General features: G+C 44.2%; 1 protein-coding gene across 4 annotated transcripts in view; it reads right to left on the bottom strand.

The window, feature by feature from the left end:
- The window catches only part of htr4 (5-hydroxytryptamine receptor 4), a 163,019-nt gene that overhangs the window by 100,132 nt on the left and 37,443 nt on the right, over positions 1 to 25,444 (bottom strand). For all 4 annotated transcript variants that reach the window (XM_086305002.1, XM_086305003.1, XM_086305001.1 and 1 more), the window contains exon 2: positions 3,494 to 3,572. In XM_086305002.1, coding sequence (XP_086161128.1) covers positions 3,494 to 3,549 — 56 coding nt within the window. In that variant the 5' untranslated portion in view covers positions 3,550 to 3,572. The remainder of the gene's footprint in view (positions 1 to 3,493; positions 3,573 to 25,444) is intronic.

Raw genomic sequence — 25,444 nt, 5'->3', positions numbered from 1 at the left:
AAGGGCAGTTTGAGTGAAGTGGCGGGAACGAGACTGAGAATCTCCAAGACTCAAGCCAGAAAATGGCGGGGACACCAGCCAAGAGGAGTGTAAGTGCTTCCCGTTCCCGGGGAAACACGAGTCTGCAGCTCGCTGTGGGAACGACAGAACTGACCTAGTGATTTACTGCTCAGTCTACAGTCACACCCTCACCGATGGCCACGAGCAGCAGAAATGAATTTCTCTGAAGGTGTCTGCACTCAGAGAGAGGGTGAGGAGGAGGAGGAGTACACCTGCTCCTCCTCAACATAAGGAGAAAGTCGTTGTTGCTCAGCATCTGACCAGGATGCCTCCTCGGTGACTGTCCAGGGTACTCAGATATTGTTCTAACCAAAAATCAACCAATCACTGAACATCCATATGACTTCAGTGCTTTTAGCTTAAATGAATGTGTGTTATAAATTGTCACCAGTGGAAGTGTGATTGTGAGGAATGCTCATTTTTGTGTGCTGGACCTTTACACACACGCACACTCTTCTTTAAGCCAGGACGGTCCTGCTGTGTCTCCTCTCTGTCCAGAGGGATTCTCATGTGCTTGTTGTGTTAGCTTTAGCATGCTAGTTCTGAATTTTAAAACCGTACCATGAAGAAAGCGCTGCTCTCTGCAGTTTTGCATAACTTTGCGAGAAACCTACCTGCACAAACCTACACAACATTATTACACTACAAATGTGTGAAACTGGGTCATCTCATACGCTTTGCAGTCTTAACCCATGTCCTCCAATTAAAACCACCTGAAAAGCTCCAAACACACAACATGTGTTATAGCACATAACATAAGACCAGATGTATAAGAGTGAGGCTGCTGCTGATGCTGAGGAAGATGATGGATGATGATGATGATGATGTTTATCTGTATGAAGTTTTTCACATTCCTGGTCCCTCTTCCTCTTCCCATCTGGAAGAGGAAAAGGGGAAGAGGGGAATTCCCCTCTGCACCCTGCTCGATCATTTACTGTAATCTATTACTACACCCTTCAGGTGTTAGTGCCTTCATCCTCCAGCTCTACATCAGCAATGTGTGCTCCACCCACAGCGTCTACACTCCAGGACTTCAGTCCTCACCTCCTACTTCCATCTCCACTCTCTGATGACCTCATCATCATAGTCTGACCGCCAAAGTACTTCTTATACTCCTACTACACTCAAATGTACACTGAACACTTTCTCCCACTCAGAAGGTGTAAACAATAACCGACCTGAGACTGGTGAGTTTTATGAATGTCTTACATGCCCACAACACACAGTGGGGGGAATAAGTATTTATTATCACATCATTACCACATTAATGTAAGTTGAGGCCGAGCTGTTCAGAGTCAAATTTCAGTCTCCAACAGGGACCCCATTTGGCATCTGTATGATAAAAACTGTGAGACACAAACTGAGTGCCGTGCAGAGACAGATGTCTGCCCCACAGCAGCAGCTCCAACAGGAAACTGTGCACAGAAAGATTTTCTCGCATGTTTCCTGCATCTGCGACTGAGCGTGCCTCTCTAGGATGATGGATAAAGACTCAAAGCCAAGGCTGGAGAGGAGATCAGACCACAAACCTGATTCCACCTTAAGCCCATCACTCTATAAGTTGGAGACAGAAAGTCAAAGAGCCACAAGTACTCTGTTCATTTTTATTCTGAGTGCACTCGTTTCATCTCTCATCATATTTGAAGGTAAGTCACCTGCCCACCACCTCTGACTGATATGTGCCACTCGTGTGACCACATTTAATGTATACGGGCACATGCTATGATCTCATGTATGTCAAGTGCAGCGTGAGCCTCTCCAAACGCTGCTGGAGGCAGTCATCACATGACACGGACCCCATCCATAACAGCACAGCACACAACTAGGTCATGTAGTACTACCTCATAGCTGAGCCTGAGCAACTACTGTACCGCGACCTCCTGCTTCTCGTACATCATTTTAATTCTGACTCAAACGTCCTGAGGGAATCAAATCCTGTGTGTGCCTGGTTTAGTAATGAACTCTCTTTTTCCATGAAGCTGAAAGGAAACGTTAATGTTGGATCCACATTTTATATTTCATGCTGTTGCTGTTTGTGTCACAGTTCTTCTTTGGGTTCAGCATTCGTAGTTTCAGTTTCAGATTCACTGTTGACACGCAGGAAATATCTGAACGTGAAAACAACACGACGCGCGATCAGCAGGTCTCTTTAACCTTCTTCTGATCAGCTGACCTTTGGGGTGGGTGGAGCTTGTGTGTTTAATAAAGTGAGATAAGCTTAGTGGGATAACCATCTATGCACCCACCTCATTATTAGAAACCTTATGACTAATATGGAGCAGGAAGCAGAAGCTTAGTGTAGTTAGAGGTGCTGAGTGTTGCTTCACACAGAGTGGAGATCACACTGAATAATCACACCATCAACAATGTTTTCTCACAGAAACGCCCACAGCAAAGAGGAAATATTTAATGTAGAGATGTAAAAACCTCAGCTTTCACTTGGTTCTGTGCTCCAGCTCCAGTCTGACGCTCCCTGTCTCTGGCTTCTTTGAGAATTGTGTCTGTGGATCTGTGACGCTCTGAACAAAGTCTCATCCGTCTCTCATCCTCCAGGCTAAAAGTTGTTAACCAAGAACAGAAAAATGATCTCTTTGCATCCCAGCACAGCAAAAACAGACCAGCCAGCACTTTCAGCAGGATCAGTGTTTTAATCAAACCCACAAGCCGGAGGCAAAGACAACTACAGAGGCAGCGAGAACCCCCGGCTAGCTGATGTTTCCTCAGCTAAACCAAATATCTGAAGATGAGGATGTCCCTGAAGAGGAAACCAGAGCTGTCAAAATACATTTGAATATTGCTTTTACATAATGGACACCAGCGTGTGGGTGAAACCATGAGCACTTCACACTCAGTGTGACTTACAGGACTGAAGCGTCTGTTGGAATGAGATTAATTATGAAGCGTTTGGGCAGTCGGTTATGTTTCACAGTGTTTCATGTGAACATTAGTGAATTCATTCAGGTCTCAGAGTGAAGCTCACCACTGCAGCTCAGCTGATACACATCCACACAACACAGCCTGCCTGCACGTCTGCATATACGCAAATCTGCAAGCCACTTTGTAACTGGCCTCTGCACCCTCTTTTCTTGCTGTTTCATATCTGTTGTCAATGATGCTGTTTAGTTCTGTGTTGTATGAACCTGAAAGGCTGCTGAGCCACACTTACTCCTGTACAGTTTCCTGTATAGGAGTAAGATGACATATAAGAAAACGTTTTGATTCGTACTATAAAAAAGAAGCGTCATGTCACGTCTCTGATGCATCCATGCAGCGTCAGCATCTACGAACAGTCAAAGCTCTCATCACTGAGTCTGACTGAGCTAACAGCTAAAAGGTGGATTTTGTGTTGTGTATTAATCAGCGTGACCATTGTCAGGAAGTGTGTAATCACACATGGTGTGATTATTCTCCGTAAAAGTTGATTAACTCTCACCTCTCACCGCCGAGCTCCGCCATCGCCGGCATCTGGCCTGCAGCGCTGACATTCATGTGACCATAAATGCTGAGAGTCCCTGCAGACAGAAGACCACTGTTAAAACATGAACATGATGATTTACATTATTAAAGAGGGAACTTTTAATTACTATCACACCAGTCCTGGTCTCAGCAGATTACATTAACATAGGTGAGTTAAACCACATCAGGATTATGCAAATGCGACAATTTTGGTTGACATTTGCCGTGTGCTGATGAACGACTTGCCGCTGCACGTGCAGCTTTGGATTTGGGTCGAACGAGTTTGAATTCAGAGGATTTCAAACTGACTGTAAGTCTGAGTCTGTAAGGAAAGGTGATTACTAAACATCTGACTGACCAGCTGGAGGTCAAAGACTGAGCATATAACATCCAATGTTTTATGAAATCGACTGTCGATTTAAGCATTCAGGAGACTCAGGTACCACAGTAACATTTATTACATTTCAGCACCAAGGATAAGAACAAAAAACAGAGCAGAGTCCAGGACACTCACTGAGTGGTTGAGATCAAATCCACTCGGGCTGGCCTTTAAGTCTCCACAGATATAAATCTAAAAGAAGACCACAGAGCAAAGGTCTCGAGGTCATCCACGGAGTCAGGGCATCAAATTTCAGAAAGCCGATCTGTTGTGCAATTCAATTCAGTTTCATTTATACAGCGCCAAATCACAATGACAGTCGCCTCAAGGTGCTTTATATTGTAAGGTAGACCCTACAATAATACATACAGAGAAGAACCCAACAAACACATGACCCTCTATGAGCAAGCACTTTGGCGACAGTGGGAAGGAAAATCTCTGGCAGAACCAGGCTCAGGGAGGGGCGGGGCCATCTGCTGCGACTGGTTGGGGTGAGAGGAGGAAGACATTTCTCCAGTGGAAAATGCGACGCTGTCAGCTGATTGTGTTTTTCCAACATCGAGAAGAAAGTCGTTTTTACTTAAAAAAAAACGACTTTCTCACATTTAAGAAAACATGCTTTGTGTTTTGGAGTATCAGGAAACCCGGATGTTCAGTCAGGTAAGACAAGATCGCCGACGAAGTGCAGCATCAGTTAAAAATGTTCACAAAATAAAAATCCATCAAAGCAAAACTCGTTTCTATTCATGCAGAATTCAACAGAAACAGTATTGGAAGGCAGCCCAAGGCTGCAGGTGGGATGAACGGGGGCGGGGCAGTGAAGGTCAGCCTGGCAGAGAAAGAGGCAGAGGAGGGTCACGCCCCGCAGATTTACCCCCGTTCAGCCGAGCTGGCAGCTGTCACGAGCGCTTTGCCGCGTGGACGTTTATATCTGCACAAAAACGAAGCAGAAAGAACAAAATCCTCACCTAATCTACATCCCATATGCTGACAGCTCAAAGCGTTGCACAGCATTGCAGAAAAATGTCTGCACAACCACTTATTTTTCTGTCACAAGGAATCAAAAGAACCAGACTGCGTCTGTAAATCTGCTGCACACAATCTCCCTACACCAGCGTTTATATTACATTATACCAGGATCATGTGCACCCACACGCACAGCCACAACAATCTGCTGCAGTTATTCTGTCCAGAAACAGTTGATACAGACTGATCTGAGCTCTGTTAATAATCATACTGTCACATGATTCACCAAACCTTTCCCCTCCTGCTCTGTGGAGGGGAGACTCCCAGACGGCTCATTTATTACAGCATAAACAACAGCTGTACTGAAGAGCAGTGACCCTCTCCGTTCGAAGACACGCAGGCCCAAACCGTGCCAATGAAATGCCACTCGCAGCAAAGCAGGGCCCCAGGTTGACCTCCAGGGGGGGTTAAAGGTTCAGGGTGTTCTCTCTAATCTGTGACCCATCTGTACGACACGGCAGCCGTGAGAAAGGCGCCTGAGCAGCAGAAAAGATCCTAGCGTGTTTGTGTGATTGTGACTGAAAAACCTTCTAATCTGCACAAAATACTGAATGTTGCAGGAACAAGGAGGAGTACAGATTTAAAAAGTGCTCTGTGATATATGATTAGCCAATGTCTGTGCATTACGAATGAGAAAAAACTGATTTTATGAGATTTTAAATAATTCACAGTCCTGTCACAGTAGAGTCCAGCGATCTGTTTGTGGGGAAAGGACAAGTGTTAACCCAGAGCCACTCCTACTGGGACCCCGTAGAGAGAATAAAAGCTGCTCTGGTGGTTAGAGGGGATTTTATTGTTGTGGCTGATCTGCGGTTGTATGCAAGTGTTAGTACGGAGGACGTGTTGTTTACATATTCCATCCACATGTGAAGAGAAAAGCCTGGATACACAGAAACTTACAGCCTGCTTTGGTTTTAGGCTTAACCTCTAAATATCGGCACACTGGGATGAGATGAGCATATATAAAAGGAAGGCATATTTAATCTATCTTCAGTCAGAGAGAAGGTAATTCATCATATAGAGTCTGAGATTTATTCAGGAAGCGTGATGTACTAAATATAGATGCAGAGCTCTTTATTAGCTCTGCAGCATCGCTAACGTGCTGAATGCAGCCATGCCACCTGCACATGTGAACAAACAGCTCAATGCATGCGTAATGTGCACAATCCATCACAATACACATCTGTACAGTCCAGCTAATCCATAACTCATCTTCAGACAGGTTAACACAGACTGAGTGAACCCAGCTCAGTCCATGTAGCCTCAGCTGGAGCTGCTCTTAATTATTCTGTCATGAACCGGGTTTCCATGCGCTCACATAAACTGGAGCACACGTCACCTTCACAACAAAAACATACTGACCAAGAACATTCCTCTTCAGTACTTTATCATCTCGTCTCTAATCATTATTATATCATCACTGATTCGCCGTGAGTCAAAAACGCCTTGGAACCGTCTCCAGGTCGCCACGGGCTGCCGACTCTGTTCTATAATAGCCTCAGTCGGGGAGGTGAGGTGAGCTGAACGCATGACAGAGCTAATGGGCAAGGTTGCTAAGAGGGTTTACTGGAGTCTGTCAGCTCTCTTCCAGTCACACGGAGCTCAGAGAGTAGAAATACAAGCAGAGCTAAGACGGTGGGAGATGCTGACAGGGAGTCCAGGGAAGAAGATAAAGACTGCTGAGCAAGAAGGAAATGAGATGACAGCAGCTCAGGTGAGCTCAGGCTGCAGGGCTGGGACATGCAAGGCTTCTTTTTGAGGCATCGAAGTCGGCCTTGACAACACGCTGAGGCAGGCCAGCCAGGAAAGCCTCCAGTGTTCCTGCTGCCAGCTGCTAAAGCGGTGGGAGGGACATCACAAGTGGACAGAAAGATGCTGCTAAGAGATTTATTCACAGCGACGTGAATGAGAGTCTCGGCACGGAGGATCAGAAGTGCACATCAGCGTTTAAAATGACGACCCTGAGTCGAGCCAACAAGCCAGTGAATGCAGAGAGACGTGTGGATGTTTGGACTGAGTCTGGCAGGAATTCCTGCATGCAGAGCAAGAGCTGGCAGACTGGACCTCATGAAGTCTTCCACATTCAGCCATGGGCTGCCTCTTACATTCACACAGCGCCGCCATTGTTTCGATGGGATATTCCCGTCATGGGGTGACTTTAACACAGCTCTGCCCACATGCAGTGGCCTGAGGGCAGGACGTGCACACCTGTGGCTGGGCGAGGTGACGTCTATCAAAGCACATTTACCTCACACACACTTTCACATGGATCTTTGTTCACCACAGCTCTGCACTTTAGAGTCATCACGTCATCTAACATAACCGACACATCGCGCAGGCGTCGTCTCACTACCACCACAGGAGGTCTCGGTGAGTTTGAGCTTATCACCCAACTCCACAAATGTGCTTCCACACCTACGTCTCTCAGTTACCCTCACCTGCATGTGATTGGACTGTGTGGGGAAGCTAAAGAACTCAGAGAGAAGCCTCACACACACAGAACCCAGCTGAGCCGGTACATGACGTCACTTCACGTCACTAATAACATCCGTAAGAACTATAGTATATGCTCTATGCTATAGACTTGTAGTCAAGACCGCCTAAACCAAGACCAAGACAATACCAAGACCAGAGGGTATCGAGACCAAGACAAGACCAAGACAAAGTCGAGATGAGACCGAGTCAAAAAAGTCTTTAAACTGCAGCCAGATGCTGCTTCGTTTACAGGTGTCAGGCATATTTATGTGTTTTTGCGATGCACTCGCACGCTCCACTTGACTGTCGCGTCTCTCACCCTCTGTTTTTCACATAATGATATTATCCTATATCCTCGCATGCTATTGGCCACAATATGGAGGGATTGGAGCATAGCTGAGCCACTGTGTGAGAGCTGAGCAGCGAAAGGAAATTAAGTGAGGAGCCGGCTCTCGCTCAATGGGAGTCGACTCTTCTGATTCACTACTAAGCACTCTCTAAGCACGGCTCAGAGCTGATGCTTTTGCACATGACACATTATCGGACGTTACGTTGTGTGTCATGGATACTGTTGACTCCAAATCTCCCGACCACTACGTGGATCTGAGACAGCAAGACCGAGACAGCGAGACCAAGACAAGACCAAAACCACGTAAAAGTGGTCTCGAGACATCCAACTCTATGTGATGCTTCCGATGACAGCCGTGCAAAAGTTTCTCACATTTTCACAGGATCAGAGCACCTGTCATAAAAACAAAACTCTGTCAAAAACCACTTTAAAGTTTATAGCCAAACACAAGCCGGCGCACTGGACGCCAACATGCAACCTTTAACATATCTGGAATCTGGCATCTTAATAAAAATAATATGCTTTTTAAAACAGTAAACAGCAATAACTCTATTATAACTCTAATAATAAAAATTAGTCAGCATGAACATAAATGCATAAAAAGATTAAGTAAGTCAACCCTTTTAACATTTTTCGTGCCACAGCGCGAAATGCTGAATATTAGCGATGCCGTGTGTCACATGACGTGCACTTTCCAAACGGCAGCACAGCCTGTGACCCTTCCTGGGCCCCTGTGTCCTATTTAGCTTTGCTTGAGTGTTGCCGAGCATGGATCACTGCCTAGGGCTTCAGTGTCAGTAAAGCTGGTTTTCCATATAACCCACAAGTGTTTGTGCAATCGGCGTGATTTTATTTCCTGTGTGATGCAACAGCAGGATGCTCATCTGCAGCTGGCGCTCCTGTTCTGTCACAGCCATAAACCGGCATTTAAATCACTGGCGTTTCTTTAACACATCATTAAACAAATGCTTGAAACTGGGTTAGGACAGAGCTTTCTGAGCGCACATGCAAAGCTTTCTGAGCATAAAGCTTTGAACATGAGAAAAAGAAAAATGTGAGAGAAGAAGAAACTAGTGTGGAGAGGCCAGAAAACATAAATGTGCACAAACAGCCAAGCCACGAAAAACTCGAGAAGAGTCCAGACTGAGTGACGGAGCGTCGCGAGGGTGGAGGGTAAGTGAAGTTCAGCCAAAGTTCAGCCAGTGCAGGTGGGGGGAGACGAACAGCACGCTCCTGTGTGCGGGAGATACTCAGCAGCCTGCAGGAGGCCATGAACAGTGCAATAACCAGCAGGGTGGAGTAACAGGGTGGAGTTGTCCAACAATAAAATACAACAGAAAGCACAAATATTCAGATAGACCATGGATCACTAAGGGTTTACAAAATGCATGTAAAAAGAAAAATACACTCTATAGGGAATTCCTAAAACAAAGAACAAAAGATGCTGAAAATAAATATAAAAAATGCATAAATAAGTTGACCAATATTATACGTATATGTAGAAAGGAGTATTATAGTAAAATATTGAACAACAATAAACATAATATGAAGGGAATATGGGATGTTTTAAATGGTATCATTAAAAATAATTCTGAACAACAAAGTTATCCTCAATACTTTATCGACAATGGCAATATTATGGAAAACACTGCTGTCAACAGCTTTAATCATTATTTTGTAAATATTGGACCAAAACTGGCAGAACAAATTCCTGAGTCACTGCCATCAGTAGACTGTAGTGAAAACCTGATTGATAGGAACCCTAACTCAATGTTCCTCACATCAGTGGAGGAAAAAGAAATAATTGACATTGTACACATGTGTAAATATAAAACATCTACTGATTGTAATGATATTGACATGAAAATCGTCAAGAAGGTCATTGAAGGAATTGTAGGACCTCTAACATATATTTGCAACTTATCATTTCAGACGGGAAAAGTGCCAAACAAAATGAAAATAGCTAAAGTTGTGCCGCTGTATAAAACCGGGGATAGACGCCACTTCACAAATTACAGGCCTGTTTCTTTACTACCTCAATTCTCCAAAATCCTAGAAAACCTGTTTAATAAACGATTAGACAAATTCTTAGATAAATATGAATTACTCTCTGACAGTCAATATGGATTCAGATCAAAAAGATCAACATCTCTGGCATTAATTGAATCAATTGAGATTACGAATGCTATAGATCAGAAACAGTATGCAGCTGGAGTATTTCTGGATCTCAAGAAAGCATTCGACACAATCAATCATGACATATTAATTAATAAACTGGAACGGTACGGGATCAGGGGGGTTGTACTGCAATGGGTGAAAAATTATTTAAGTGACAGGAAACAATTTGTGAAGCTGGGTGTCCATTCCTCATCATGCTTGGACATTGCTTGTGGTGTTCCACAAGGCTCTGTACTGGGTCCAAAATTATTTATTATTTATATAAGTGATATTTGTAAGGCATCTGATATATTAAAATTAGTATTATTTGCAGATCACACAAATATTTTTTGTTCTGGGGGGAATCTAAAGGAGCTGCTGGATACAATTACTTCAGAAATGTGCAAAATTAAAAAATGGTTAAACAGGAACAAACTAACAGGAACAAACGGTGGTTAGCACTGTTGCCGCACAGCAAGAAGGTCCTGAGTTCAATTCCAACATCAGGCCGGGGTCTTTCTGTGTGGAGTTTGCATGTTCTCCCCGTGTTTGCGTGGGTTCCCTCCGGGTACTCCGGCTTCCTCCCACCGTCCAAAGACATGCAGCTTGTGGGGATAGGTTAATTGGATAATCCAAATTATCACTAGGTGTGAATGTGCGAATGAAAGTGAGTGCGAATGGTTGTCTGTCCCTGTGTGTTGGCCCTGCGACAGACTGGCGACCTGTCCAGGCTGTACCCTGCCTCTCGCCCTATGACAGCTGGGATAGGCTCCAGTGCCCCCCGCGACCCTGAAAAGGATAAGCGGAAGCGAATGGATGGATGAATGGAGGAACAAACTATCGCTAAATCTAAGTAACACTAAAATGATCTTATTTGGGAATTCCCTTAGAAATGCACAAGTGCAGATTCATTTAGATGGTGTGGAAATTGAAAGAGTACTTGAACATAAGACTCATATAAATCATATACATAACAAAATTTCAAGAAGTGTCTCAATCTTGAGTAAAGTAAAACACATTCTGGACCACAAATCACTCCACATTCTCTATTGTTCCCTGACTGCACTGTATTTGCAGTACTGTGCAGAGGTTTGGGGCAATACTTAAAAATGTTCGCCATCATCAATCTTTATATTACAAAAAAGGGCCATAAGGATAATCCATAAAACTGGTTACAGAGATCATACAAATCCACTATTCTTAAAATCAAAAATTCTAAAATTCACAGATCTGGTTCATTTTCTCACTGCACAAATTATATATAAAGCAATAAATAACCTGCTTCCTGACAATATTCTAAAAATGTTTTCTAAAAGGGAACGGGGATACAATTTGAGGGGGGAATTAAATTTAAAACATCCTCGTATCCGTACAACATTAAAAAGTTTTTGCATCTCTGTGTGTGGAGTGAAGCTGTGGAACAGACTAAGTAAAGATATGAAGCAATGTCCAAGCATGGCGCAGTTTAAAAAGCGGTTTAAGGATATGGTATTTACAGAGTACAGGGAAAAGGTAGAGATTTGATAGGGTGTTCTTGTCTAATATTTTCATGTGTGTGCGGGTGCACGGGTATGTTGGTATGGGTATATATATATATATATATACATACAGGGAGTGCAGAATTATTAGGCAAGTTGTATTTTTGAGGAATAATTTTATTATTGAACAACAACCATGTTCTCAATGAACCCAAAAAACTCATTAACCCTTTAAGACCTACCATAGAACCAAGTCCGCCAGAGCTTATAGTATATTTTTACATGCTGTGGAGCCATTTTTTGGAGCATTTAAAGTTGCTATACATCAATACAACCATTACAGCCCAAATTTTAATAATATGTCTGCATTAAGTGCATGGTAATTACATAAATTGCAAAAAGGTGTAATAAACTACAAAAAATTGAAAATCGTTTTTGTTTTTTTAACATATATTTCTAGTTAGAGAAATTTAAGAGGCTTATCCCTCAAAACTGTAAATACAAAAAAGTTGCACAAACTAGTTTCCCACCAAAGGAAATTTATTTTGAGTGTCTTCATAGTTTTATTTTTGAAATACACCAATTTTCATATACTGCAGGAAAAACGAAAAAATATATTATAGTGCAAATTTGCAAAATAACAGCATACGCATCAAAATAAAATATTTCCAGCAGTGCAATATGAGTCCTAAGCATCCCAGAAACGACACAGAAAGTCATGAAATCAAACATAACTTTTAAAAACACAAGTATAAGCCCATGAGGCCACGATGGTAAAAGAAAAACTACATTTCCGCAAAATGACGTCACTTCCGGTTTCGGGCAGGTCATGCGATAGTTCGCGCTGATGGACGTAGGAAGTGTTACAAACAGCTGATCGGATCGGCAAATCGTGTTCCTGGAATATTATGTTTTTGTTGCTACAAGCTCTTTTTATGCAGTTTTTGCAAAGCTATATGTGGAAGGAAAGTGTGACCTAGGACAGGCTGATGGCATAAGATGTAAGTACAACTCGTCCGGTTTCATATGCAAAAAAAATTATTGCGCTAGCTCACGTGGTTGCAGAGCTACCGGGATTTAAAAATAGTTACGCAAAATGGAGCGTGTCCGCTCCTACTGGCTCTAAAGGGTTAATATCAAAGCTGAATGTTTTTGGAAGTAGTTTTTAGTTTGTTTTTAGTTTTAGCTATTTTAGGGGGATATCTGTGTGTGCAGGTGACTATTACTGTGCACAATTATTAGGCAACTTAACAAAAAACAAATATATACCCATTTCAATTATTTATTTTTACCAGTGAAACCAATATAACATCTCCACATTCACAAATATACATTTCTGACATTCAAAAACAAAACAAAAACAAATCAGCGACCAATAAAGCCACCTTTCTTTGCAAGGACACTCAAAAGCCTGCCATCCATGGATTCTGTCAGTGTTTTGATCTGTTCACCATCAACATTGCGTGCAGCAGCAACCACAGCCTCCCAGACACTGTTTAGAGAGGTGTACTGTTTTCCCTCCTTATAAATCTCACATTTGATGATGGACCACAGGTTCTCAATGGGGTTCAGATCAGGTGAACAAGGAGGCCATGTCATTAGTTTTTCTTCTTTTATACCCTTTCTTGCCAGCCACGCTGTGGAGTACTTGGACGCGTGTGATGGAACATTGTCCTGCATGAAAATCATGTTTTTCTTGAAGGATGCAGACTTCTTCCTGTACCACTGCTTGAAGAAGGTGTCTTCCAGAAACTGGCAGTAGGACTGGGAGTTGAGCTTGACTCCATCCTCAACCCGAAAAGGCCCCACAAGCTCATCTTTGATGATACCAGCCCAAACCAGTATTCCACCTCCACCTTGCTGGCGTCTGAGTCGGACTGGAGCTCTCTGCCCTTTACCAATCCAGCCACGGGCCCATCCATCTGGCCCATCAAGACTCACTCTCATTTCATCAGTCCATAAAACCTTAGAAAAACCAGTCTTGAGATATTTCTTGGCCCAGTCTTGACGTTTCAGCTTGTGTGTCTTGTTCAGTGGTGGTCGTCTTTCAGCCTTTCTTACCTTGGCCATGTCTCTGAGTATTGCACACCTTGTGCTTTTGGGCACTCCAGTGATGTTGCAGCTCTGAAATATGGCCAAACAGGTGGCAAGTGGCATCTTGGCAGCTGCACGCTTGACTTTTCTTAGTTCATGGGCAGTTATTTGGCGCCTTGGTTTTTCCCCACGCTTCTTGCGACCCCGTTGACTATTTTGAATGAAACGCTTGATTGTTGGATGATCACGCTTCAGAAGCTTTGCAATTTTGAGACTGCTGCATCCCTCTGCAAGATATCTCACTATTTTTGACTTTTCTGAGCCTGTCAAGTCCTTCTTTTGACCCATTTTGCCAAAGGAAAGGAAGTTGCCTAATAATTATGCACACCTGATATAGGATGTTGATGTCATTAGACCACACCCCTTCTCATTACAGAGATGCACATCACCTAATATGCTTAACCCTTTAGAGCCGATCGGAGCGGGAACACGCTGTTTTGCATAACTATTTTTAAATCCCAGTAGCACTGCAACCACGTAAGCTAGCGCAAAAATTTTTTTTGCATATGAAACCGGACGAGTTGTACTTACAACTTATGCCATCAGCTTGTCCTAGGTCACGGTCTCCTTCCACATAAAGCTTTGCAAAAACTGCATAAAAAGCGCTTGCAGGAACAAAAACATAATATTCCAGAAACACGCTTTGCCGATCCGATCAGCTGTTCATAGCACTTCCTACGTTGGAATAGACGTCAGCGCGAACTTTTGCATTTCCGCCATTACCTGCCCGAAACCGGAAGTGACATCATTTTCGCGGAAATGTAGTCTTTTTTGCCATCAGGGCCTCAGGGCCTATACTGCTCTTTTTAAAAGTTATCTTTGACTTTATGACTTTCTGTGTCGTTTCTGGGATGCTTAGGACTCATATTGCACTGCTGGAAATAGTTTATTTTGATGCATATGCTGCTTTTTTGCAAATTTGCAGTATAATATTTATTTTCGTTTTTCCTGCAGTGTATAAAAATTGGTGTATTTCAAAAATAAAACTATGAAGACACTCAAAATAAATTTCCTGTGGTGGGAAACTGTTTTGTGCAACTTTTTTGTATTTACAGTTTTGAGGGATAAGCCTCTTAAATTTCTCTAACTAGAAATATATGTTAAAAAATCAAAAACGATTTTCAATTTTTTTGTAGTTTATTGCACTTTTTTGCAATTTATGTAATTACTATGCACTTAATGAATACATATTATTAAAATCTGGGCTATAATGGTTGTATTGATGTATAGCAACTTGAAATGCTCCCAAAAATGGCTCCACAGCATGTACAGTGGGGCAAAAAAGTATTTAGTCAGCCACCGATTGTGCAAGTTCCCCCACTTAAAATGATGACAGAGGTCAGTAATTTGCACCAGAGGTACACTTCAACTGTGAGAGACAGAATGTGAAAAAAAAATCCATGAATTCACATGGTAGGATTTGTAAAGAATTTATTCGTAAATCAGGGTGGAAAATAAGTATTTGGTCACCTCAAACAAGGAAAATCTCTGGCTCTCACAGACCTGTAACGTCTTCTGTAAGAAGCTTTTCTGTCCCCCACTCGTTACCTGTATGAATGGCACCTGTTTGAACTCATCATCTGTATAAAAGACACCTGTCCACAGCCTCAAACAGTCAGACTCCAAACTCCGCCATGGCCAAGACCAAAGAGCTTTCGAAGGACACCAGGAAAAGTATTGTAGACCTGCACCAGACTGGGAAGAGTGAATCTACAATAGGCAAGCAGCTTGGTGTGAAAAAATCAACTGTGGGAGCAATCATCAGAAAATGGAAGACATATAAGACCACTGATAATCTCCCTCGATCTGGGGCTCCACGCAAGATCTCATCCCGTGGGGTCAAAATGATCATGAGAACGGTGAGCAAAGATCCCAGAACCACACGGGGGGACCTGGTGAATGACCTGCAGAGAGCTGGGACCAAAGTAACAAAGGTCACCATCAGTAACACACTACAACGGCAGGGAATCAAATCCCGCAGTGCCAGACGTGTTCCGCTGCTGAAGCCAGTGCATGTCCAGGCCCGTCTGAAGTTTGCCAGAGAGCACATGGATGATACAGCAGAGGATTGGGAGAATGTCATGTGGTCAGATGAAACCAAAGTAGAACTTTTTGGTATAAACTCAACTCGTCGTGTTTGGAGGAAGAAGAATACTGAGTTGCATCCCAAGAACACCATACCTACTGTGAAGCATGGGGGTGGAAACATCATGCTATGGGGCTGTTTTTCTGCCAAGGGGACAGGACGACTGATCCGTGTTAAGGACAGAATGAATGGGGCCATGTATCGTGAGATTTTGAGCCAAAACCTCCTTCCATCAGTGAGAACTTTGAAGATGAAACGAGGCTGGGTCTTCCAACATGACAATGATCCAAAACACACCGCCTGGGCAACAAAGGATTGGCTCCGTAAGAAGCATTTGAAAGTCCTGGAGTGGCCTAGCCAGTCTCCAGACCTCAACCCCATAGAAAATCTGTGGCGGGAATTGAAAGTCCGTGTTGCTCGGCGACAGCCCCAAAACATCACTGCTCTCGAGAAGATCTGCATGGAGGAATGGGCCAAAATACCAGCTACTGTGTGTGCAAACCTGGTAAAGACCTATAGTAAACGTTTGACCTCTGTTATTGCCAACAAAGGTTATGTTACAAAGTATTGAGTTGTATTTTTGTTATTGACCAAATACTTATTTTCCACCCTGATTTACGAATAAATTCTTTACAAATCCTACCATGTGGATTCATGGATTTTTTTTTCACATTCTGTCTCTCACAGTTGAAGTGTACCTCTGGTGCAAATTACCGACCCTTGTCATCATTTTAGGTGGGGGAACCTGCACAATCGGTGGCTGACTAAATACTTTTTTGCCCCACTGTAAAAATATAATATAAGCTCTGGCGGACTTGGTTCTATGGTAGGTCTTAAAGGGTTAATTGGTAGTAGGCTTTCGAGCCTATACAGCTTGGAGTAAGACAACATGCATGAAGAGGATGATGTGGACAAAATACTCATTTGCCTAATAATTCTGCACTCCCTGTATATTTGTAGGTTGTGTATCCTTGAGGTGTTAATGGGGTTATTGAAAATGTGTATATTTGCGTATGTGTATATACATATGTATGGATAGATAGAAACATATATGTATACATATAAAAAAAAATTACACATAACATATAATGTAATTGCAAGGAGGTGTTTTTGTAGTCTATTGATACTAGATAGTGGAAAAGGGGTGGGATTAAATAAGCTTATGCTTCTTCCTGCTCCTTTTTGAACATGAACGTTATTTGGAGTTGTGGTTGCTCGTTTTCCTTTTGTTTTGCTTGGTTCATTTGTCTCTTTTAATTCTATTTTGTTGTACTTTTTCAACATGTTCAAATTAAAGATTCAATCAATCAATCAATCAAACATCCATACCGCATGCATTTTTCATTTACGAGGCAGGCCCATGCTTACGATGAAAACCATGTTTCTGCATGTATGTTACTTAAAGCTACTGCATGGATCGTCACCTGGCTGTGCTGACAGGTTTACCTGTCCAGGTGCTGTTTTGATTCAAGAGACCCACGATGGCGGGAACAATGAGGAGCCAGGATCAAGAACACCACCCAGGACTGGGTGAAGGGAACGCCCATAGCCGGGCCCTAACTCTGAAACCACAGCCAGGCAAAGTGGAGACTTTGATGGTCTGAACAAAAGTTACCCAGACTGACCTACAGGAGATGGGTTCTCCTGGACTTCCACTTTAAAGGTGGCCTCAGTGAGAGGGGTGAGCAAGTATGAGTGTACATGAATCTCCATGTATGATCTCTGATGAGATCTAGGCTGGCTTGGATCACCCCAGTGTGCCCTGAGAAGAGGTGGAGGAAGCGGGGAGAAGGAGACAGTCAGTGTATTTTTATTCTTTCCACTTTGTCCTTCCAAACTCTCTGAACGAAAACACCAGCTCCATCCCTCCTGATCAGAGAAGAGTAGTTTAAGAAGAGCTGTACAGATACCTCTTCCAGCTTTTCTGAGGAGAGATACAAGCTCGGGTGAACCCCAGGTCTGAACCACCTCAGCCAGATCCTTTCGATGCCGAGGACCAGGGGCTCGAATCTAAACTGACCTGAATTACCGAGGTTGAAGATGAGCCCATACACCCTCTGGGGAACGCTCATCTCTTGTACATGAGCTCACCTCTTCTTCTTCTACAGCTTCATTCAGTACTTTCTAACTTTAATGAACATGTATGGTTTCCCTGCTCAACACAACCAAAATGTAAATGGCCTGCATTTGTATAGCGCTTTTCTAGTCCATAGGACCCCAAAGCGCTTTACACTACATTCAGTCATTCACCCATTCACACACACATTCACACACTGGCGATAGCAAGCTACATTGTAGCCACAGCTGCCCTGGGGCGCACTGACAGAGGCGAGGCTGCCGGACACAGGCGCCACCGGGCCCTCTGACCCCATAAACTAACAAGACTGCTGAACAAAACCAAAGTCAGAACAATTCTTTTGTAGTAAACTTTAGAGCCAGTACTGCATTACTGTGACAAGTATTGATCCACTTCCTGTTCTACCATCTTGTCTATATTCATGTTCAGCGCCAGTCTTCATTATGCTTAAAGACTGAATGGATGTGAACTCCGGCATGAAGACAAAGATAATACTGTAACAAATCAAAACAATAAATCGTGATGAAAATGTCAGAGAATCACAGAGACGACCTCAGACCACAGTCCTCTCTCAGTATTTGGACTACAGGTCAAAAATCCAGTTAAGCTGCTTAACATCATTTCATTCAATCCAATATTTGTATTCTGGAGCTTTTACTGAATATTGAGGCCCAGTGACATAAACAATTACTACCTCAGAGAGCCATTTGTGACATTTACAGTCAGTAATCTGATTTTATCGGGTGATACAAACACCAGCGTTTCGTGATGTTGTTATATTACACACGATAAAAGGAGCGATGTACATGTCAGCCATCCACACAAAACTGCAGACAGTGAAGCTGCTGTATTTAACATGTGAAGCACACAGGCTGTCAGCTGGCTCCGTGGAGCTAATGTGAGGCCACATGGGGACACCCTGCATGTGTTCGGGGGGCTTCGTGGTCTCATCGAAGGGAACAAATGGCGCCAAACAACTCACCTGCAACGTTTGTGGCCCCCGGATCTGACCCTAACCACGCCCCCTCACATCAGCTGACAGAACAATCTGATCTCTGGCAGCTTTTTACGACATATAATGGTGTATTCATTGTTTGGTAATATTTGGAAGTTTTAGGATATTGTCACGGTTCTGGGTCAGTTTGACCCAGTATTTTGAGTTGTCATGTTTTTGCAGGTTTAGTTTAGTTCCATGTGTCATTTTCTGTCTGTCTCTCAGTGTCGAGTCTGTCTTTGTGTGATGGTTTCTTGTTCCTGTTTTATTGTGAAGGTCTGCGTCTCGTGTGAGTGTGTTCAGTTTTACCTCTGTCTCGTCTTGTTGATTATTCCCAGCTGTGTCCCCCACCTGTGTGCATTTAAGTCGCGTCTTCTGTCTTTGTAGTTGTTGGTCCGTCTGTGTTTCCACCCTGCTTCATCTGTGTGTTTCCCTGCAGTCAACCATCATCTGTTTCCGCCCGCTCTCATTCATGTCCAGGTTCGTGTTCTGTAGTTAGTTTGTTCCCAGTTTAGTTTAGTCATTGCTCCGTTCGCCGTTTGTCCATTTGCTTTTTGTGTTTAATAAACCACCCTCACACCTGTACAAGTGCCTGCGTTTGGATCCTCCTTTATTTTCCACATGGCTCATCTCACTCGCCGTGACAGGATATGGTCTACGCACACCTGAGGTTCACCTGCAGGTTGAAACCACTTGCTTTAGCGTACCTTCAGGCTTGAGGATGCTGTCTGTTGCCATGGTTTCAAAGCCAGGAAAATAGTTACGTGCAGAAACAGGAAGAGAGCCACCTTTCACCTGCTAACTGACCGACTCACACCAGCAGCCAATCAGCTCCCAGCTTTTCTCACGTAACATTACTGTCTGCATCAGGACGGCCTGGAGACTGAGAAGGCAGAGGAAATGTGTGGGTATTTATATCCCTGTGGGGACATCTCATTGACATAATGAGATGTCGCATACCCTATCACTAACCATCAAAAATGAATGCCTAGCCTAAACCTAACCATAACCACATTTTGAGTCTCAAAAATGCCTTCAAACTCGTGGGGACCAGGTTTTTGGTCCATTAATACCCCCCCCCCCCCCCCCCCCACACACACACACACACACACACACACTTTAGAACTTTTATTTCTGGATTCGCACTGAAACTCTGAATCCTGATAATCTCTTATATGATCTGATTTACAGGAAATGCAGGAAGTGAAAAAGTGAGGAGGGCCCGAATGTCTTTCCAGAGAGACTTATCTCCAACTGAGAACAGCAGCAGCTTTCACTGACAGCGCCACAGACGGGGACGCTGCTGCTTATGCTCACGAGGAACTGCAGGGGAAAACTAAAGGTGGTGCAGAACCTGTGATGTCCAGTCCCAACACCAATGAGAAGACTAATCTTAAATACAATTATCAGTTTCTGGTATTCAATACCTATTGCACAGTCATCTCACTTAAATGTAATTGCAAATGACCACTTCATATTGTCTCCGTCTTTGTTTATTGTGATATAGTTAATAGCAGTACCTTTTTATCTCTTAATTTTACCCAAATTTAGTGAGTTATTATTTACTTGTAGTTTCTAGTTTTATATCTTGGAGATATAAATTTTTTAATTCTTATAAATGCACCATGGGGGGTTTGGGGTGAAACGGCATTTTGTTACGCTGTATACTGTGTACAGCATATTGTTGTATTGATGATAAAGAGCTTGAATCTTGAACCAATAAAATGTTTTTGTTCAAGAGAATAACACAGAGTGTTCTTCTGCTGCTTGATGGCCGGTGATGCATTATTCATATTTCATCGACACTCTTATCAGATTTGGTTTGCTGGGTCGTTTCATAAAAATGGTGTATGTAATGTATGTTTCAGATAATAATGTGCAGAATATTACAGCCTCCAGCTGAGGATTCAGCTGATTTGGTGCTTTTTGCACCCACAATTTCACCTTCGAAATATCATGTTTTGGCATTTATGCCTTTATTTGTTCGCAGTAATGGAGGGGTGTGGGAGTAGGAGGGATATGAACAGCAACAAAGATCACATTATCAAAGCCAGATAATTAATCCATTTTTTTCCTCCCAGTTCTGAGTCTGCCTTCCAACATTGAGACATGATAATGAAGATTATTGCAACAGGTTCTGTTTCTCTAGGCGCAGCCAAGTGGTGGAGGGCTTTCGCTTTGGTGGCCTCAGAATCTCCATCCATCCATCCATCTTCATCCGCTTTATCCGAGGCCGGGTCGCGGGGGCAGCAGCCTAAGCAAAGAGGCCCAGACCTCCCTCTCCCCAGCCACCTCCTCCAGCTTATCCGGGGGAATACCAAGGCGTTCCCAGGCCAGCCGAGAGATATAATCTCTCCAGCGTGTCCTGGGTCTGCCCCGGGGCCTCCTCCCGGTGGGACATGCCTGGAACACCTCACCCAGGAGGCGCCCAGGGGGCATCCTTGTCAGATGCCCGAACCACCTCAGCTGGCTCCTTTCGATGTGGAGCAGCAGCTGCTCTACTCTGAGCCCCTCCCGGATGGCCGAACTTCTCACCCTATCTCTAAGGGAGAGGCCAGCCACCCTTCGGAGGAAGCTTATTTCTGCCTCTTGTATCCGCGATCTCGTTCTTTCGGTCACTACCCACAGCTCGTGGCCATAGGTGAGGGTAGGGACGTAGATCGACCAGGAAATTGAGAGCTTCACTTTTACACTCAGCTCCCTCTTCACCATGACGGACCGGTGCAGCGTCTGCATTACTGCAGCTGCAGCCCCAATCCGTCTGTCGATCTCCGGCTCCCTTCTCCCATCACTCGCGAACAAGACCCCGAGCTGGAGGCCCTCACCCGATGAAGCCTCAGAATCTCATCTCTGATTTTTGCGGATGATGTGGTTCTGTTGGCTTCATTGGGTGATAGCCTCCAGCTCGCACTGGAACGGTTCGCAGCCGAGTGTGAAGCAGCGGGAATGAGGATCAGCACCTCCAAATCTGAGGCCATGGTTCTCAGCCAGTAAAGGGTGGAGTGCCCACTCCGGGTCGGGGATGAGTTCCTGCCCCAAGTGGAGGAGTTCAAGTATCTCGGGGTCTTGTTTGCGAGTGATGGGAGAAGGAAGCCGGAGATCGACAGACGGATTGGGGCTGCAGCTGCAGTAATGCAGACGCTGCACCGGTCGGTCGTGGTGAAGAGGGAGCTGAGTGTAAAAGCGAAGCTCTCAATTTACCGGTCGATCTACGTCCCTACCCTCACCTATGGCCACGAGCTGTGGGTAGTGACCGAAAGAATGAGATCGCGGATACAAGAGGCAGAAATGAGCTTCCTCCGAAGGGTGGCTGGCCTCTCCCTTAGAGATAGGGTGGGAAGTTCGGCCATCCGGGAGGGGCTCAGAGTAGAGCAGCTGCTGCTCCACATCGAAAGGAGCCAGCTGAGGTGGTTCGGGCATCTGACAAGGATGCCCCCTGGGCGCCTCCTGGGTGAGGTGTTCCAGGCATGTCCCACCGGGAGGAGGCTGACCCAGGACACGCTGGAGAGATTATATCTCTCAGCTGGCCTGGGAACGCCTTGGTGTTCCCCCGGATAAGCTGGAGGAGGTGGCTGGGGAGAGGGAGGTCTGGGCCTCTTTGCTTAGGCTGCTGCCCCCGCGACCCGGCCTCTGATAAAGCGGATGAAGATGGATGGATGGGTTCTGTTTCTCAGTAATACTGTCATTCCCTCACATCCACGGTTAGTTTCCATCCGTGTTTATTCGTTGACTTGCTCGCTGTCCTCAAATCAAAGATTAACTGACTGAATTAGTTGTATTATATTTATAGAGCAGCAGTCATCTGAAGGTGCTTTACAGAATCAGATAAAGGACAGGACAGGAAGGGCTCGGGAACAGGAAGAGAAAGGAAAAGCAGAGCAAGTCGAGGACAAAACACAAACTACAGAAGAAGAAACTCTCAATGCATCATGGGAGGCCACCATGCAGCCGGAGACTAGAGCAGCGCAACTGAGGACCTGATCCAGCCCTAACTAGAATACGCTTTATGAAAAAGGAAAGTAGAGATGGTGTCTGTCTCTGAATCCAAACTGGGAGCTTTTCTTTAACTCTCCATCCATTCCAGCATCCACCTGCAATCATCCTCATCCTTCCTCCTGGCAGTGTCATCAGGTTTTTATCATCAGCAGCGCGCCGGTCTGAGCGTATCCGTTTACGTCTCGTGGCACCAACGGGACGCCTTACACTTCTACTATTTGTAAATCATGCAGCGTGACCGACACTTGGCACAGCTTTGCTTTTCATGCGATGCTGCAGAGTCAAATGACATTTAACGCCACAGAAATACTTCCTTTGCCAATTTTCTTTCCCGCTCTCGTGCATTTTTCAGCATTTGGCACTGAGGCAATAAGATGACATTAACACTGTCAGTATTCACAGCTCAGGATGGGGGCATGCATCACCAGTCATCTATGAAAATAATAACAAACTGCTCAGAAGTGACACACTTTAAACTTACTACATATTCCTTTAGATTTAGTGGAAGGCTAGTGATTAGGTTTTCCTGTCTGGCTTGTTGGAAATATGAGCTTGAACTGAAACAACCAATAAAAATGTCTCTTCTAAACGATGCTGGAGGTCTTTGACAGAGTCTCAATATTACCCTAAACCCGCTGCATCATGGCACCTGTGCCAAAGGACCTGTCGTGGATATCTGTGAGATGAGAGGGGCTTTGTGGAAACTGCAGTATTTTATGTCCTGGTGCTGGAAAGAATTCAGACTCCATAAAATCACCCCACTGCCACAGTAAATACTCCATTCACTCTTCTGTCCTTAGAGTAGAATAATAACAACAGGAAGCTGTCTGACAGAGAAACCTCGGCCAAGCACTCTGAGCAGGATTTCCTTCTAAGGCAATAATCTGATATTTAGAATACATTCACTTTATTTTATTTGTCCTTCTTAAACGTAATTTTTAAAAGTTTGCAGTAACAAAAGAGTGCAAAGTGCAGCTTTGGCCTGTTTAAAAACCATTTTAATACACTTGACATAATTTTGACTATAATTATTTTTTATGTGGATATAAAACATGTAGCGCTCATAAAGTTTGTTTAAATGTTCAGTAATAATACTTTTAAATGGCCTGTATTTGTATAGCACTTTACTAGTCCCTAAGGACCCCAAAGCACTTCACACATCCAGTCATCCACCCATTGGTGATGGCAAGCTACATTGTAGCCACAGCTGCCCTGGGACACACTGACAGAGGCGAGGCTGCCGGACACTGGTGCCACCGGGCCCTCTGACCACCACCAGTAGGTAACAGGTGAATTGTTTTGCCCAAGGACACAACGACCGAGACTGTCCAAGCCGGGGCTCGAACCGGCAACCTTCCGATTACAAGGCGAACACCCAACTCTTGAGCCACGATCGCCGTTAAGCATATTCATATTGTTATGTATTTAAACTGTTACAGACTGGTACTGTGAGGTACATAACAAAGTACATAATAAAGTAATGTAATGAAGAGAAATATGTTTAGTATGGCTGCAGGTTTGTTAAAGGAGAACTCTTTAATGTCTGACTTTGGATTGATTAACCAACATTCCCACATGGAAACACATGACGCGTACTTGTGAAATAACCCAGCGGGTGTGAGAGGGTGAGCCGGTTTCTGTAATGAGAGCTCACGGTGTCATTACTCAATCAGTTCTTGGTAGCCTGGAGTGAAAAACAATGAAAATGAGAATCAATAAAAGCCAGATGCATGGCTTTGCTCGCGCTGTGGGTCTGTCAGTCACACCATCTGCTGCCTGTCCCCCGCAGAGAGCCACAGTGCAGGGCACACTGTGACCTGAACCGGGCCCCATCGGAGCTCGACAGACTGAACCGGGACCTCTGGCAACAACTGCACATCCAAAATGAACCCTTCATCATCCTGCCAAGAATGAGAAAGGCAAGAGAAAGTTTTCTGGCCAGTCGTCTCATCTGCCAACTATTCCAAATAAGGAAAAACATCCAGTTTAGGGAACAATAAATGCTTCTAAGGCTGCTTTTGGAAATGTTCATAGCCACTATCAACTATTGGTTTTATAACTCACCTTGAAGCCTCAGCGTGAGCGTTTTACTGCCACTGAGAGCCAGAAGTAACCACAGACACTCAGACACTTGCTAATCATCCAAATGAAATTCTCAAATTTCACTGGGCACCAAAACTGGAGCTCAGACTTTATAGATGGGACAAATTGTTATTGGTCAGGTGATTGCATTACAAATGCTCCTACCTGCCACACACTGAGCTCCTGTGCAGTTGTCACTGAGGCTGAGCTAAACGGACTGTTTCTAGTAATCATATACACTCTGAGGAAAGCACAGGGATGGACCCACCAACCTTCAGCGCTAGCAGATGTCCTGCTGTACCTCCTGAGACACAGCCAGCCCCGACTATTCATAGAGACCAAGCTGCTTGTTTGTGTGTGGCAGGGTGTAAACACGGCTTTAATGCTGTGTATCGGGGATTTTAACATGCGAGTCTGAGGGCTGCCTGGCTTTTGGAGCCAGCCTGTAACCAAAGTTTTTGGAATTTCTGTGTTGGCTTAATTTCTCAGTCCCGGAGGTTGCTGCTTGACTGAAAATACAACCTGGATTATGTTAGCGGTAATGTAATAAATAATAAAGTTCTGCTTCTGGAGTGAGGCCATATAAACAAACAGATTTAGTGCTTCCACTGCGGTGCTTAAAGAGCTGCAGTTTCATGTCAGAGAGTTTGCTGTGACTCATGGTTGAGATTAAGTCTGGATTCAGAGAAAGTTTTTTTTGATGAAGCACCACACAGAGCATGATTTTATCTCAAC

The sequence above is a fragment of the Aulonocara sp. 'chitande type north' Nkhata Bay genome, linkage group LG2, assembly GCF_057382095.1.
Source record: "Aulonocara sp. 'chitande type north' Nkhata Bay isolate Kocher_YH1m ecotype deep benthic linkage group LG2, A_spYH_male_GT1.1, whole genome shotgun sequence".
Classification (NCBI taxonomy): domain Eukaryota; kingdom Metazoa; phylum Chordata; class Actinopteri; order Cichliformes; family Cichlidae; genus Aulonocara; species Aulonocara sp. 'chitande type north' Nkhata Bay.
This window is presented reverse-complemented; position numbering and strand designations above follow the sequence as displayed.